Source organism: Mercenaria mercenaria, chromosome 1, assembly GCF_021730395.1.
Source record: "Mercenaria mercenaria strain notata chromosome 1, MADL_Memer_1, whole genome shotgun sequence".
Taxonomy (NCBI): Eukaryota; Metazoa; Mollusca; class Bivalvia; order Venerida; family Veneridae; genus Mercenaria; species Mercenaria mercenaria.
In genome coordinates, this window is record NC_069361.1 from 17630113 (window position 1) to 17648530 (window position 18418).

The window sequence follows — 18418 nt, forward strand, 5'->3', positions numbered from 1 at the left end:
GCCGACAACGCTCAAGTGATGACAATAACTCATCATTTTTTTTCAAAAAATCAGATGAGCTAAAAATGCTTCTGCCAACAGTTTCACGCGATAAATAAAGTTTTTTCATCAGAAGGATCTTATCATTCACACCAAGTAAATATTGACAAAGTAACACCTCAAAACTAATTCCACAATATTCAAGTGCATAACTTTATTGAGGTATAGACTGAAGGCCACTTACATTGACTTTATTTTTTTTCACAAGAGAAATTTTGGCAACAGGGAGTTAAATAAAATTGTAAATCAAATAATAAACTAAGATTCAAAAACGAGAGAACACCGATAACATTTAACTGATTGCCAAGTAAAGAACTTTACACTAACATTTCCATGTTTCAGTTGAATTTTCGAAACAACAATTATTAAAAACCTGTGTAACGTACAGTTCAGCCTTACAGCTAAAAGTAAAATAAAAATATACACAAAAATCAATAATAATTTTATAATATAAAATGAACAAGAGTTGTAACTTGACTATACAGAAGTGATTGCCAACAAACAATTGAAAATAACAGAAGACTGTGAATGCAATACCAGAAGTGCTCATGAGCACACGAAAGAAGGAATGTTGTGCAGTATACATGTAATAAGAAATGATGAGGAAGGAGTAAGAAATTATGTTTTTGTCTAAAATGCAGGGAGAGGAAATAGGTAAACAAAAGCTGTCACAGGAGACAGTGCATTCAACTGTTCCGATGCCGGATAGTGAAACTGGGCACATCACAGGAATCTTGAGCTACCACTGAAGTGTTTAATGACTCTAGTGTGGATGACACTATTGGACAATACATTAAGTATGAGTCAAATGTACATGTATTTAGTAATAACAGAGATAGAGTGAACGTGTATCAAAATATCAACCAAGTACAAAAGGGACATAATTCAAGGATTTTTTTTTTGCAAGACTAATGCAACATTTGTCATAATTATCATGTTGCTACTAATGTGGAGTGCATCACAAATTTAACCTTAGTAAAAAGGGGGACACAATTCATTAAATATTGGTACAAGAGTTACAGACCTTCAGTCATATGATGTGGGTGGGGATGTGGAAAAATAGTTTTAAATTTTAATCATATCTATCTAGTAACAACAGAGATATGGTGAAAAAGCATTAAAATTAAACAAGAATTCTAAGTAAAAAGGAGGTTTAAGTCATAAAATATTGGTTCCAGAGTTATGGCCCTTGTGTCATATGATGTTGGTGATAATGTGGAGGAACTATTTTGAATATGAATCATATCTATTTAGTAATAACAGAGGCTGAGTAAACTTGCATCAAAACAAAAGAAAAAGGGGGCATAATTCATATGAGATATGTCGAAAGTGCATCAAGTTAATGGGAGGGATAATTCATTAAATACTGGAAGGTGTGTGTACATGTAGTGGGGGTGATTAATACTAAGAAACAACACATCATCTCATCCCACTGACCTAGGCCTTTGGGGCACATGATACAAACCAAATGAAGTCTGCCCTATACCAAGACCAAACTCTAACAGAGGTTTGATTAGTTAAGAAGAGTAATGAAATTGAAAAGCTTGCCATTAACCTTTAACTTGAATGCAATGCCTACGCCACAGCGAGTACAACAGCTCTTCTTATACTTCAAATAGTCAAACTAAAATCAAAGGTTACAAACTAAAATATCACAAAACAACCTATATGAACTTCACTGTGCTAGGACCTAGTCATTAGGTATGTTGCTGACTTTAATTAAATTAAACAAAACAAAGAAATCTTATAAAAAACTTTTTCCTTTTTTTCTCAACTCCTTTAAGGAGTCCTGTTTAGTGTAAACGCAATTCTTATTCATTCATATGAAGTCTGAAGTAACCAAGGCTAAAGTGTCTAAAAACAAAACAAAAAAATACCTGTAAGAAAGTAACCTCAATGATGTAATAATTCCTTCATCCACAATATCATTCTAACAGCAAAGATTACAGACTGACATTGTTTGGTGGATGTGGCAAAGGTGTCTACCATGTTTGGTGATTATCACTGTTAGGCCCATCTACAAGAATAAGTACTAGTCTAAAAAGAACACTGATGAATTTTTCAAAAGACTTATTTACACCTTTTAGAAAATGTAACCAGAAAATACACACAAGTTTAGTTTCTTATATTAAATACCAAGTCTGAATAAATTATGATAAAAACAAGACCTAATACTGACCATAAAGTTTGAACAAAACCTGAACAATGTAGATGTACTATACAAAACCTACAGACAATATGTGCCATGCTGGCAAAACTAATAGCTCTCCTTCTTTGAACGGAGAACGGTGGATGGAAAATAGGGGAATTGGAGATAAACTTTCCCATCATACAAAAAAACAACAACATCCAAACAACAGCACAGCTGTAGGAAAATGATAACTTATTTCAACATTACAACAATACTTGAAGATTAAAGTTTATACTTGCATCTACGGCAATCAAATCCCACAGGTACATATGAATGTATCCTTCTGACAAGAAATCTGATACCATTTAATTGCACACAAATGGTTTGATAAATCATCCATTGTAAGCTTAAGCTTGGATATCATTTAGTATGTTACATTACAACAGAGAGTATATGACCTTTTCTGTCTTTAAATACAAAAAGTATCTTCAATTTATCTGAAATGGGAACAAACTTAAAATTGCCTGGAATGCTGTAGACAAAAATAATCTTTGATGTTTAAAGTACCCTCAGTTAAATCCTCTAAAATATTTTTTGTTTGAAAATCACAAGTTCTATTGCAAGGAGTTACACATAATTATATATAACATTTAGTTATATAATACAGTTTTCTTTCTTCTTCTTTGTTCTAGAATATATAATCTTTGTTCCCGAAACAAATTCATGCCTCCAGGTACATGTCTGAGCAAAGAGCTGTCACACTCTTATCTTCAGTTGAACTTTTTCTTTGTGGCTGTATACCTCTCCATATACTGTAAAAGAAAATAATGGTATGTTGTAAAACATATGAATCAGCATACTAAAAAAAATCTATCTGGTATAAACTCTACCTGACCTAAACCAAACTCTGTCATGAACAAAGCAAATATATTAAAAGTAAGTTGTTTATATCATGAACATGCTGCAATAAATTTGCAGTAGAACATGTATTAGTTACGAATATTAAGTTTCACATATAAGCTAAAAACCTATTTACATACAAAATGGGTATTTTTTTAACAATCAACTAGCAGTACATGGAAACACTGCTTACTCAAGCATCTATGTCTCAAGCAACAACACCCATTTAATGATCTATGCCTCAAGCATCCACGCTCACTCAAGCATCTATGCCTCAAGCATCCACGCTCACTCAAGCATCTATGCCTCAAGCATCCACGCTCGCTCAAGCATCTATGCTTCAAGCACCCACGCTCACTCAAGCATCTATGCTTCCAGCACCTAACCTCACTTGCGCATCTTTGCCTCAAGCACCCAACCTCACTTGAGCATCTATGCCTCAAGCACCAAACCTCACTTGAGCATCTATGCCTCAAGCCCAATGCTACTTCAGCATCTATGCCTCAAGTAAAAACACTCTCTCAATGACCTATGTCTCAAGCACCCATGCTCACTTAATGATGACATTCTCAAGCACCCATGCCCACTCGAGCACAGATGTCTCAAACACCCATGCTCACTCAAGGATCTATGCCTTAAGCACTCACACTCAAGCATCTATGCCTCAAGCTTCCTTAAACATGCAAAAAATCCCTAAATTTTCTTTATGTAGCATTTTCCTTATCCTCTTGCAACCCCAATGATCACAATTTTACTGTTCTTTAAAAAATAATGACAACGTTAACAACAAGACCTTTTCAAAGCAAAGCAGTATACATCTGAAGCTCTAAATCAGAGGCGGAAAAGGAAGTAAAATTTAAAGAAGTTTCTTTTTAGGGGATGCGTATGCCGAAGGGGGCGGGGGGTGAAATGTAGAGGTGGGTGGGGGTGTTGGGGTTTTTGTGCAGCTGCCTTGATGTGATAGTAAGGCACATGAAACTGAAAGGGATTTTTTAATATATTCTTTAAGGTGAGAGAGGATTAATGTGTTTGTGTGAGTGTTTGGTGGGGACGGGGTAATGTAGATTATTGCACTCCTCAAATTGTTTCATCACCACCCTCCTATATACTAAGTTTAAAGTCAATACCTTGAAAACTTTTGAAGCAATGCTCAGGACACAAAATACAAAGGGCAGATTTGAACTCAATTTGTGACCTGGACCTTTGACCGACTGACCTCGTTCGTGCACTCTGCACATATCTTTTTGCCCCTACCTATATGCCATGATTGCAGTCAATACCTCGACTATTCATTGAGTTATGCTCCGGACATGAAATAAGGAAAAATTTGACCTCTGAGCACCATTTGTGACCTTGACCTTGGACCTACCAACGTGGTTCATGTGCTCTGCACATTGTCACAGCATAACCTCCATGTATGCAAAGTTCAAAAAGTCAATACCTTGAATGTTTATCGAGTTATGCTCTGGACATGAATGAACAGACAGAAAAACAGACAATACAGATGCAAGCACAATCACATAATACATCTGTTTTTCCAAAACAAGTGTACAACAAAAATATAAAATATAAAAAAGTACATTATCATATCCTTCCAGATTATTGAATTTTTTCATATCAAATACGTTTCCCTCGACAGCTAAAAGTGATATCTGTGACTCTTTCATTATTCTAGGTGTGAGTGCTGTAATCTCTAAACAGTTCTCTTCAAGTCGTAAAACCTTTAATCTTGGCCACTCAGCTATGCAATCTGGTAAGGTAGATATCTGTAAATGTAAACAGCAACAGTTTTTCGACATATACTGATGATGTCAGTGTGATAGACATCACATATATATTAAATGAAAGGTCCAATACATTATATCTCATATATTCTATGAAAACATAGGGACAAAAATTAGACCTTAAAATTCATGCTAAAATAAAACAGCATAACATCCAAGGACATTGCCTTATATAGTGATAGGGTAATCTGTTATTGTTACAAAGAAGTATGCAGCCATGTTGGTGTGGATTAGAATCCTAGCTCGAGCAAAAAAAACTCTAACTGTATAAAACTGGCACTGAGTGCTCTGGCATTTTATGACAGTTATCTAGACCTTGAGTTTGCACACAATCAGTTCAACACTAAAGCTTTTAAGGGCCTCCTGGGCCATATGTAAGTAAGGTTGCTGATTTTTAATAATTTGCTCCTTATCACTGCTGGATCGAGCTCTGACCATGTCATCATGTGAGAAAGTCATACAGCTAGTTTGTGGAAATTTAACTGTTCTACCAAGGTACTTGCACCTGAAATAATGCTGGGAGGAGCACCTGGAATCTTTCTCTGCCATTAAAAATGGAAAGTCACCATATAACTTAAACAGCGCAATTGTCACTTAAAAACCAAACAAACATAAGATTTTCAGTGTACAGCGCAATTGTCACTTAAAAACCAAACAAACATAAGATTTTCAGTGTATATAGACTAAATAATGCCTACGTGTAACATCAGTCTCATAAAACTTTCAAAGTAACTTTTGTGAGCAAAAAATCCTTACCTGATTTTGATTGAGATTCAATTCTATGGTGTGACAGGTTTTTGAATTTGGTGGAATCTCTGTTATTCTATTCCTAGATAAATCAATAGCATCTAAATGTGTTAGATCACAGAGTTCCTGTGGAAATGTTTTGAATCCATTTCCACTGAGGTTAACAGTTCTGAGGTGTTTTAAATTTGGGAATGTAGCCGGTAACTGTCTCAGTATGTTGCTGTCTAACGATAAAGTTTCTAGCTTCTTCAAATTTCCTATCTCTTGAGGTAATGACTCTGAAAATACAGAACATTCTGTTATATACAATAATTAACATTAGTAACACTACTGTTCATCTTTACAATTTTCAAGTAACCTCTTTGTAGAAAATAAAACAGAATTACTTCAACAATTTCTTACAATAGTAGCACTATTTCATTTTTCAACAAAGCCTAATCGCAAATTTCTAAATATATTTCGAATTTATTTTTTTTCTTCTTCATTCAAGGCCTTTTCTACTTATCAAAAAGCCTGACTAAGCATTATGTGCATAATGATTGGAAATAGAAATTTTACATGCTGAAAGAGAAATGCAATGTTGCTGTAATGTTAATCAATTATATTGGGATTTCTTAAATTATTTAACAAAGTGAAAATTTTTTCAAAAATCGGATTAAAAATGAGAAAGTTAAGAACATTTCAATATTTGCTCGAAATGGCAGCCATTTTGTACCCGTCGCAACTTTAAACAAAATTGCAGATATATTATTAATACATTTCTAGGCATTTATATGAACTGTTATGCAGGTTTCGTTATACTATTAAAATCAACTATATTATGGTAAGTGATACATCAAATAAACATTCCCATAATGTAGCACATTTATTGCAATAGCATGTAAAAATTACTTGATTCTGTTGGTTCAGTTTGAGGTTACTATACAAACCTATTCTGTTGTTATTGAGGTTGACAGTTTTCAGTTGCTGGAAGGATCCAATAGCTGATGGTACAACTGCTATCTTATTGTCAGAGAAATCAAGAGTCCGCAAGTTTTTTGACAATTTCTGTAAGTTCTCTGGAAACTGAAAATGAAAAACAGATGTATACATATAACTGTTCTAACTTCAACAATGATCCAGGTCTAACAGACTATGTATCAACAGGTCAAGATAAAATGTTTACATGATGTAAAAAAATGTCTTCATCAAAAAATTAAGTATTTTGCTGTCTGTATGTGATATACCGGTAGGCTAGATCTATGCAGAAATACTATTATGTTTAGTTTGTTATCAGAAAAAGTATTCGCACCCAAGCCATATTTTATAAAAATCTCTTATTAATTTCACACAGCTTCACAAAAAATAGAATGGCCCATTTTAAGATAAATTTTTTTTTCTCCATTGGTATAAGTTTTTGATAATAATTTGAATTAATTAATTAATTGAATCAAATCCATTTGGTAATAACAAATATAAAGTGAAAGTGCATCAAAACTTTAACCTGAAATTTTAAGTACAAGTGGGGGATAACTCATAATATACAGGTGTAACAGTTATGGCCCTTGTGTCAAATGATGTAGATGGCGATGATGAACAATTATTTTAAGTTTGAATCAAATCCCTTGTGTCACTAACAGAGATATAGTGAAAATGCATCAAAATTTACGTAAAATTCTAAGTAAAAAGGGGACACAATTCATGAAAAATTGGTGCCAGAGTTATGGACCTTGTGTCATATGATGTGGGTGATGATGTGGAACAACTATTTTGAGTTTGAATCAAATCCATTTGGTAATAACTGAGTTAAAGTAAAAATTCACCGAAAACTTTAACCTGAAATTCTATGTAAAAAAAAGGGGGATAATTCATGAAATAGTGGTGCCAGAGTTATGACCCTTTTGCCATATGATGTGGGTGATGATGAGGAACAATTATTTTAAGTTTGAAGCATCAAGTAGTAACAAAGATAAACTGCATCAAAACTTTAACCAAAGTGCGGACGCCGGTCAAGTAGGATAGCTCTCCATATTTTGTATAGTCGAGCTAAAAATGTGTGGTTCAGGTAACACTGGTAAAAAAATAGGGTAGGTAGGTAGGCATTTTTTTTTCCCAGATGCAAGTGGTTACAGACATATCGAGGGTTCAACGCAATAAGGGCGTAACTACATTTTTGAAAACTTTACAAGAGAAGAAAAAAACTACTTTGTTTTCTTCTGTGTTCAGTCACATACAAATTTACCAAAGTTTTTCACTTAATATTAGACATGTTATATGAAACATTAAACAACATGAATGAAATTTGACAAAATAACAGTATATTTTAAAATATTTGACTTAAGCCCTTATTGCATGATTTTTCATGTAAATCTGGAGTAATTTTATATGCAAGATGGGCGTAAGTGGACTTACGCCTTTATTGCAGGAAATTTTCTGTTGAAGTTGGTAAAATTATGTCATGCAACAAGGTGTATGTACAAAAAAGTAAATACAACTCAAGCATACTAGCACTTTTATACTCATTTAAATGAAACATTTAAGAACATAATTGAAACTGAAGAATGTAACAGCCTATTTAAAGTATCAGACTTAACAGCAAGATTTTTTCATGTAAATCCAGAGAGATTGTATTTGCAAAATTGGCAAAAGTGTTCTTTTGCAGTAAAATTTCGATTAAAGTTTCTGGTGAATTAATATTTTTTTCACGTAAAATGGTATTACTATACAACAGAATAGAATCATAAAAAATAATTTATGTCTGCATTTTCTTTAATTAAACTTAATATTACACATCTCATTTTTTTTCCTCCAGACCTGAATGAATATCTTTCTATTTGGCTCTATAATAAAGGGAAAACAACAACAACAACAAAACTTTAAAATAGCAAAGCGGTATATAGGGAGTCTATCAAATATCAAATAGGACAAATGAAATCTGTCAGTCACTCTATTTCTTAAATTTCAGTCTTGCAAGCTTTATCAAAGACAAATGACATTAATTGTATATCTGACAAAATGAAAACACCACAAAATACAGGACATGACACACAGGAGATGGCCTCAGTTACCACAGCACAGTAACAGCATCTTTGCTGCATGTTATAACATGGCAATTTTCCTTGCCTATTAATTAATAAACTGAAACGGGGAGCAGTAGTCTAGTGGATAAGGTGTCAACCGCTCATTCAGGGAGTTGTGGGTTTCAGCCCCACTGGGGTCACAACCATGACCTCTCATATGACACCAGTATTGGATTTTCCAGAAGCAGACACAAGAGTGGTTCCAAACTGAAAACAAGATGTGTGTATAAAGGTCACAGGTGCCCCCACCTGTCACTGTACATAATTATTATTATTATACCAGATTTATATAGCGCCCTTTTCATGATCAATTTCACGTTCAAAGGCGCTTTACATAGTTCCAGTGCAGCCACACAGGGCGCATAATTCGTCCTCTACTAGTACAGACACAGAGCGATCTGACCAGAGGGACAGAGTGAGACAAAGCCCCTACGACAGAGAGATTTGAAATCAGATACAGGCTTGTCCGGCTAACTTAGCCTAGCTCATTGCGAAAGACAGCCTGGTTCTTTAACATGCCCAGTGTATGGGACTGATACACGCAAGGATTGCCTGGGTTCCTGACCAGTACACCTCTAGTTGGTGGTGTGTGTGTGTGTGTTCGGGTTTAATGTCTTTTTCAACAATTTTTCAGTCATAATAAACGACGGTGTCTACTTGTAGCAGTGAGCACAATGCCCAACTTTATAGTGCTGCCTCACTGGAATATCACGCCGTAGACACGTGGCATGATACCCCACCCAGTCACATTATACTGACACCGGGCTGACCAGTCCTAGCATTATCCCCTTAATGCTGAGCGCCAAGCGAGGAAGCTGCTAGTACCATTTTTTTACGTCTTTGGTATGACACGGCCGGGGATCGAACCCACGACCTCCCGCATTCGAAGCGGACGCTCTACCACTAAGCTACCGAGGCGGCCTAGTTGGGTGGGAAACACTGAAAAGCATTTCTGAAAATTCCAGAGTAGCTGCCGGAGTACGAACCCCCGACCTCAGAATTGGAAGGCCAGTGTGTAAAACAATTAAGCTATCCGTCCACCTATACATCATGGTTTCATGACTCTAGGTGAAATATCTTAGATACATGCAACACAATTATGATAAATGTTTCACCACTTTATATAATGTGTATTTTTCGCTAAGTCAAAGACCATAACTCCTGAGGCTGAATGAAATCCCAAACAGAACACCAAATGTCAAGTTCACATGTTATAAAAATCCCTGATGTTTTCTGATCTAATTCAAATACTTTTTGAGATCAGGCAACACAAACTTGTTTGCACGTATGCATTTGTTTTTACTTAATCAAGGACTATACCACTAGTATGCCCAAAAAAAAACCCTGAATGAAACCTTAGGTGCAAAAATTTTCCATGCTGAATAATATTCATCCTTTGACCGTGGTCAAATACGTTTTAAGATAAAGTGTGACACAAACTTTTATATTCATTTTATGCATATTTTTAGCTCACCTGTCACAAAGTGACAAGGTGAGCTTTTGTGATCGCGCGGTGTCCGTCGTCCGTCCGTGCGTGCGTCCGTCCGTCCGTAAACTTTTGCTTGTGACCACTCTAGAGGTCACATTTTTCATGGGATCTTTATGAAAGTTGGTCAGAATGTTATCTTGATGATATCTAGGTTAAGTTCGAAATGGGTCACGTGCCATCAAAAACTAGGTCAGTAGCTAAAATAGAAAACCCTTTGTGACCTTCTAGAGGCCATATATTTCACAAGAATCTATGAAAATTGGTCAAAATGTTCACCTTGGATGAATTAGGTCGAGTTCAAAAAGGGTCAGTGCCTTCAAAAACTAGGTCAGTAGGTCAAAAAATAAAAAACCTGTGACCTCTTAGGGGGCCATATATTTCACAAGATTTTCCCATGAAAATTGGTCAGAACTTTCCCACCTTGATGATACTAGGCCAAGTTCGAAACTGGGTCACGTGCCGTCAAAAACTAGGTCAGTAGGTCAAATAATAAAAAAAACCTTGGGGACCTCTCTAAAGGCCATTTTTTTCATGGGATCTGTATGAAAGTTGTCTGAATGTTCATTGATGATATCTAGGTCAAGTTTGAACTGGGTCCATGTGCGGTAAAAAAACTAGGTCAATAGGTCAAAAATAGAAAAACCTTGTGACCTCTCTAGAGGCCATATTTTAACAAGATCTTCATGAAAATGGTCAGAATGTTCACCTTGATGAAAATCTAGGTCAAGTTCGAAAGTGGGTCATGTGCCATCAAAAACTAGGTCAGTAGGTCAAAAAATAGAAAAACCTTGTGACCTCTTTAGAGGCCATATTTTTCATGGGATCTGTATGAAAGTTGGTCTGAATGTTCATCTTGATGAATCTAGGTCAAGTCGAAACAGGGTCATGTGCGGTCAAAAACTAGGTCAGTAGGTCTAAAATAGAAAACCTTGTGACCTCTCTAGAGGCCATACTTGTGAATGGATCTCCATAAAATTGGTCAGAATGTTCACACTTGATGATATCTAGGTCAAGTTTGAAACTGGTCAATGTGCCATAAAAAACTAGGTCAGTAGGTCAAATAATAAAAAACCTTGTGGACCTCTCAGAGGCCAACTTTTCATGGATCTGTATGAAAGTAGTCTGAATGTTCTCTTGATGATATCTAGGTCAAGTTTGAATCTGGGTCAACTGCGGTCAAAAACTAGGTCAGTAGGTCTAAAATTATTAAAAATCTTTTGACCTCTCTAGAGGTCATATTTTTAAATGGATCTTCATAAAAATTGATTGAATGTTCATTTGTGATATCTATGTCAGTTTCGAAACTGGGTCAGTGCGGTCAAAAACTAGGCCAGTAGGTATAAAAATAGAAAACCTTGTGACCTCTCTAGAGGCCATATTTTTCATGAGATCTTCATGAAAATTAGTGAGAATGTTCCCCTTTGATGATATCTAGGTAAAGTTCAAAACAGGGTCACGTACCTTCGAAAACAGGTAAAATAGGTCAAAAAATTTAGAAAAAACCTTGTGACCTCTCTAGAGACCATATTTTTCAATGGATCTTCATGAAAATTGGCCCAGAATTTTTATCTTGATAATATCTAGGTAAAGTTCAAAAACTGGGTCAATGAGCTCAAAAACTAGGTCACTATGTCAAATAATAAAAAAAAAACGACGTCAACTCAAAACTGGGTCATGTGGGAAGAGGTGAGCGATTCGGACATCATGGTCCTCTTGTTTATTAAGTGAAGGGCTAACTCTGGTCTGGCTGAATAAATTACAAAAAAAACCCAAGGGGGCAGGCACAGAACTTCTGAATAGTAATCCTGTAATGTTTCATAATCTCTAATGTCAAATACTTTCTGAGTACTGTTATATGACACCGGACTTAAAATAAAATGTTGGTCAGCTGTGAGGATTCCAAATTAAATACTAGCTAGGTGCACAATTTCATTAATGGAGCTGATGACACTTTGTAAAATACCTTTTTTGAGATATGCACAACATAAATTTGGACGAAAATACAAGGGCAACTCAAAGTGCCTCCATCCCAACCCCTTTCTCACGAAATTTTGGATGGCTCAAAAATCACACAGTGATTGTAACAATGTTAATACCAAAATAATCTTATAGTTGCAGATTTAGCATGCCTATCATTTGACATATTCCATCTGAGCACAATGCAAGAACCACAAATTGGTTTTTAAGGAAATATAAGAAAATAAAAACGCCCCGGAAATTTGCTGAAATTTTCTGAAATGGCATAGAAAATATGTGGGGAAGTACCCGTATACAAAACAAGAGAACAGCCTTGCGGGTGCAGAGCTCATCTGATTTATTGTCTCTGTATAAAAGAGTATTGTCTACCATGATTTTCTAAGTTCAAAAGGGGCCATAATTCTTGCAAAAACAATTTAAATTACGGTACTTTCTTTGCGAGTCAGCGAATACCTTCAGCAAGAATTAAAGCAATGCTTTGACCTTTAAGGAAAAGTTGACCTAAATGCAAAATTTAACTAAAAAAAACAACAAAAAAACTGATATTTTCCTATTCCAAAGGGGGGCCATGATTCTTGCAAAAAGCAGGATGGGGGTTATTTTTCTTGCTGTACATAGTAGTTACTGATGTTGAACAAGTGTTGCAAGTTTTAAAGCATGCGGACACTGACGCAGACATTGACGCCCTTTATGCGATGACAATAACTCATCAATTTTAAAAAACAAAATCAGATAAGCTAAAAAGCTTCGAATATTACCAAACTGGCATCATGTATTATTATGTTACTGAATAATACAGTCAAACTTTCATTTCAAAGAATGTATGCTGTATGTCTTAGGTGGGGCGTTCACTGTAAACTATAGCCTGAAGTACTGGCTTTTTGATGTATGACACCTTTTTGATTTTTATTTTATTATTAAAATAACTAAATTTTTAAGAAAAATTGCCAATTCTACCTCATTTGAATATTTTGTTTTCTTTTGGTGCCATACAACTAAAATTTTGGTACAGATTATTGAGGAGTTTTTCTAGGCCAGACGCCTTTCATGTATTATCACATTTCATTGCCCGGACTTCCCCCTTTTTTATGTAAATATGGAGTTTCACCTACAGTTTCGTGGACTAATCTTTTGCAAAACTGTACCGATAAGCAGGCACAAGTGTAAAAATCTTCAAGTAATTGGTAAATGCCCAAATTTATTTGTTTTCAGAAAATTATTTTTTAACTCCTTACATTTTTCAAGGGCATAAAAAATATTTTTAAACCCTGATACAACTTAAAAAGCCTGCAAGGATATAGAACTTGGGCTTACTTCGACCATTTTACAACTTTACAAAATTCAAGGAAATTGAAATATTTCTACCCATGATAACCTTTAAATATCTTTAAGAAAAAGGATACACCTTTAAAAAAACTTTAAGAATACAGAATATAGACTTACTTAATCATGATACACCTGAAGTCTTCAAGAAAAAAAAAGTATAGCCTTTTTATAACCTAGCCCCAAATTTTATTTTTAAACTGTTAATTTTGGATTAAATGTTAATATATTCATTTTTTTTTTACGAGTATAGAAATCTTTCTATTTTGGCAATAATTATTGGGGGCAAGTATGGCTTTCACTTTGAAAGTATTGGGCTATTAGTGTATTAAGTAGAAGTAAGATGAATGGGGGTTCTATCATTTAACTGTAGCTAAATTTGATTTAAAATATCCCTGCACACAGGATGAATCTACCATTTGTAAGTACTGATCTCATAAGCATAAAAAAGCTTTTCTTGACTTCAATGTCATAAAATGTGACAATTTCTACATTTACTTTAAGGGTCAGCATCAGGATAATGCCCTTGATACCTTATGATGTCATCAGTAAAGTTATATTATGACATCACGAAATTATCTGATTACACAAGCCTGTATTGCAGGATAAGATATTAAGATACTGGATACATTTTTGCAGCAATAAGGCAGTAATCAACTTACTTCCATATTGCGCATAAAAATCAAGGCAATCTGAGATACCCTTATTGCAATATCAAAATAATGATATAAATAACTGAAACATCGGGTTTTTTAAAATTTTCACAGAATTTATAAATTAGTCAAATTAAGTGAAAATCAAAAAAAAGGATTTTTGGTAAAATATGTAGATACGCCCCTATTGCGTTGAACCCTCGATATGTGGTCACAATTGTTTGATATATGCACATTGAAAACATATCACCATTATATGCAATTCTTAGTGGCATTTTGTTATTACATACACCATATTGCACCAGGATGGTCTAGTGGTCAAGACATTATCCCTTCTTCCGATTGAGACCATTGTCAGGTTTGAATCCTTGTCCTGGCAAAAACGCTTCATACTGCAATGTCACTAAATTTACATTTGTCATAAGGTTTAAATATTAAACCAGAGTTCTGCGTGGAATTCAATTTTTTGAGCAATTCTGAAAGGGGACTGTTCAAGGAACATTCCTGTGAAGTTTGATCAAAGTTAGACAAGTGGTTAAAGGAGATCTGATGTCATCTGAAGCAAATTTATGTATGAACATATTTCTGTTAATGTTTTGTGGTACATGTACAATACATTCGTAACAATTACATCACCATTAACAATTACATCACTGATAATGAATTTATGTTGACATTAAAGCATAAAATTGCCTCCCTAACATTATTTTAATGTATATTTTGTGTTTTGATTCTGCAATTAAGTGTCATTGGCAGTCTGCTGTGTACTGAAACCAGTGTCAGGGTAGATATCTCCTCACACACAGTGACTGTTAACACATATTTCTAAAGATTTAAGTCTGTTTTTTTAAAATTATGAGTTGAATCAACCAATCTGAAGATTCTACATGAATATTCTTGTTTACTTTATTGAAGCATGTAAGTTTGACCAGTATTTTATGACTTTTTTGGATTTTTTAACGTCTTTGTTTTCCTAACAGTAAAATGCAGATACGGGAAAGGAGGGCAACTATAAAATATCAGATCATAAAATAAGTTATCCCGATAAGCCAAATATTATTAAACTTATTATAAGTTACTAAGTTACTAAGGCAGTGGCTAGGGGTCTGGTAACCAGACCATTAGACAACCCATACAGAGCTGGCTAGAGGTCCGGTAATCAATATGAATACTGCACTGTATTTACAAAGAGGAAACTATATTTTACATTTAAAAACGGGATATGATTTCAAAAGTTTGCTGTCGATTTTTTCTTGTTTTAAATACATTTTAAGTGACAGCTAGGAATCAGAAATATCAATAATTCTTTTATCCCGGGAAAAGTACGCTTGCAAATTTGTTAATTAATAATAAAAAGCAATTTGTACATCGAAATCAGATTCTTGAATTGTTTTTTTCTCGGAACAGATTAATTAAAATATAAAATAATAAACTTAATGTTTACTTTAATTAGTATTTGATTAAGAAAAGGATTATGCTCATGATTTTTTTGTATTCAGTAAACTGCTCGAGTAATTAAATATTAATAATGCGACTACTGGAAATTGCTGTTAAAATTTCATATTCAATATGCCCCGAACCCAAGTGAGAGCTTAGAAATTATAAATAAAATATTTCCAAAAAAAAAAAAAAAAACAAACACGTAATTATAACGGCAACTTTATGACAACTTAACAAAACTTTTACGATAATTATACCTTATACACTGGTAACATAGTACATAATATTACATGTATATTGATTACCGGATCTCTAGACTCCGGGTCTAGTGGGACTCCGGGTCTAGAGGTCTGGTTATCGGACGCCTAGCCACTTTTCAAACAGGTTAGGCTAAGGACCTACTAGTCAAACTAATCTGACATATACAGTTTGTTTTATATTGTGACGGTCAAACTGTAACTGCGGTGGCTGCAAAAGTCAGAAATTAAAAAGCAGCCACTCTGCGACAGTAAGCTTGTACATACGGACCTACGGGCTGACTGAACATCTGGTAGCCGGACCTCTAGACAACACGTCTTGATGTCGAGTTTATGGACCAGTTGCCAAAGCTATATATGGCCCAAAATGCAGACACCCCAAAACTCTCCGATCCGATCGGGTTCCTCCCGATTCTGGTTGTAAAACCCGATCACCCCGATCAGAATTTCCCCAATCTCCCGATTAAAAAAAACAACAACAAAACAACATAAACAACAAAAAAAAACACAAAAATTATGAAAATAATCCACTTCTTTGCGCCTATCTGATACTGTATCACTACTGACGAGTCGGGTAAACAACAGCTTTCAGATATTTTCGCACCTTCTACCCGTGCTGATTATTGTTTTTTACCGATTTAACAAAGCCAGGTGTTGATTAATGTTCACAATTGAAAATTAAAATCCAGACATTAGATATCAAATTTAAATTCCAATCAAATTGATTAAAAATTTAAATACTGGCTTTACCTTTTTCTGTAACTTTTTTGAAATCGAAAGTAGATGGTCGCCGAGTCAACCTGCTAGTTTTAAAAAACATTTTCTTAAATTATTTTGATAAGAGGAAATGTCATGGTAATTTTAATACTCTTGCTATCAAATGCTGTTAAACTGTCTTTGCATCATAACAATTGTCAACCATCCTTTAACTGGAGATTTAGGCAAATCTACGAAAGTGTAACAATCCCCGGGACATTCAATTTTGGATAACAGAATTTTGATCAAAAAAGTATTTGAGCCAGGGTTTTAAATACTGGTTGACAGGGATGAGAATCAAACAGTAAATTTTCTATTGCTTGAACTTTTATTCGTTTAGCTATATACATTTTGTTTTTACAGTTCTAACAGCTGTACTGTTTGTCATGTAAAATTCACCTGGGGAGTCTTTTTCCAACAAAAGAAATAAAAGTGCAGGTTTAATTGTCAGTGGTGTTTTGAATTTAGACATAGTGCTTAAAGTGCCATAACTATTTAATTTGCACAGAAGGCTTAAATGTATTATTGTTCCCAAAACATTAAAAATGCATGAATAAAAGATATGACAAGTGAATTTTTTTAAGACTAGGGGTTTTTACAAGGGCAAAAAAGTTTATATTATCATTAGATTTTTTTAAAAGCTTCGTTATCATGACATAATTACCGCGGTATAAATCTCCCACTTGAACACCTCAATCTCCCACTTTGGAAAGCAGAAACTCCCACTTGGCATTCAGAAAAAGTTGGGATGTCTGGAAATGTGCATCCCTGCACAAGTGTGTCCATAATTTTGTAACTATATCTATACATATAGTCCAAAATGGATATTTATCCGAGCACTGACGTAGTTGTAGAGGGGATGCATACTTACTTCCTTTAGCCCTAGCTTACAAAGCTGTAAAGCTCCCGTCTTTTCTGCTGTATCAAGATGTTGTTTAACATTTGAGTTACCCATTTAAACCTTTTAAACTAGACAGTTAGTTATTTGTTTTTATATTCTGTAAATACAGGAAGTAGCCGGTGTTAAAGTAAACATGTGACTGATTATTTAGTCCTATTATGAGAAAAACGTTCCGTGTGTTAAAAGAAATGGCAGAGGCAATTCAACTGAATGAAACAAGACGACATATAATGTTAACAGGACAGCCAGGTATAATTCTTTAATAGTAATAAGTTGTATGTTTTGCATGTCAAGCAGCTGATGATACAGTAAATATTTGGAAAAAAATTAAAAATACATGACTGTCACTGTGTGAGTGTGTCACTGACACTGACCCAGACAAAAAATAATGACTAATAGTAGTACTAGAGTCTAGAATAAATGCTTTCTTCCATCGTTTAAAGGCATGATGATGAAGATGAGAAGTTATATAGCATCTTTGCCATCATGCTAGTTAACATCGCTCTATCACCATCGTAGTATCAAATGCCACTAAGGCATTAACATGACAGCAACGACATGAAGGTTGTAACACGACAGTGATGACACAATTGTGATGACATGACGGTACGTTTACACGATTGTTAAGGCATGATGATGAAGACGCCAGTGACTGACGTGAAGTAATGTCACATTGTCATCATCGTGCTGTCATGACATCGCCCCATTGTGTTGTCACGTCTTGCTCATCGTAACTTCGCGTCTTTGTCATCTTGCCTTCACTCCATCACCATCGTGCTATTGTACTGTCATGTCATCACCATTGTGTCATCGTATTGTCTTGACATCATGTGTACCTGAGGCGACAGCGATAGCACAATGTCTCTTAGATGGGACACCGTAGAAAACAGTTAAAAGCACTGCACAGAGCCTGTCTGATTGATATATGATGTACAAATTTATTGTTCAGTCTGGTTAAATTT

At 34.8% G+C, this 18418-nt stretch overlaps 2 protein-coding genes and 1 non-coding gene across 3 annotated transcripts in view; 1 reads left to right on the forward strand and 2 right to left on the reverse strand.

Moving 5' to 3' along the window:
- On the reverse strand, positions 1 to 17599 carry LOC123544876 (leucine-rich repeat-containing protein 57-like). Its single transcript, XM_045330960.2, has 5 exons — positions 17427 to 17599; positions 6531 to 6666; positions 5611 to 5879; positions 4651 to 4836; positions 1 to 2982 (listed from the first exon to the last, which is right to left on the reverse strand). Exons 1-5 carry the CDS (start codon positions 17508 to 17510, stop codon positions 2941 to 2943), a joined length of 717 nt encoding a protein of 238 aa, XP_045186895.2. The 5' UTR covers positions 17511 to 17599; the 3' UTR covers positions 1 to 2940.
- Trnas-cga (transfer RNA serine (anticodon CGA)) lies at positions 9507 to 9578 on the reverse strand. Its single transcript has one exon. It is a non-coding gene; the product is annotated as a tRNA-Ser (tRNA).
- Positions 17569 to 18418, forward strand: part of LOC123544877 (nucleoside-triphosphatase THEP1-like) — a 16817-nt gene continuing 15967 nt past the window's right edge. Inside the window, exon 1 of the mRNA XM_045330961.2 lies at positions 17569 to 17705. Coding sequence (XP_045186896.1) covers positions 17615 to 17705 — 91 coding nt within the window. The 5' untranslated portion in view covers positions 17569 to 17614. The remainder of the gene's footprint in view (positions 17706 to 18418) is intronic.

Bases quoted from the DNA above. Each gene is read 5' to 3' on its own strand.
- LOC123544876 (XM_045330960.2), bottom strand. From the start codon at position 17,510: ATGGGTAACTCAAATGTTAAACAACATCTTGATACAGCAGAAAAGACG. The intron at 4,837-5,610 runs GTAAGGATTTTT...TTACATTTACAG, and splicing joins TGAATCTCAATCAAAATCAG to ATATCTACCTTACCAGATTG. The intron at 2,983-4,650 runs GTACTTTTTTAT...TTTCTTTTACAG, and splicing joins ATCTGGAAGGATATGATAAT to TATATGGAGAGGTATACAGC.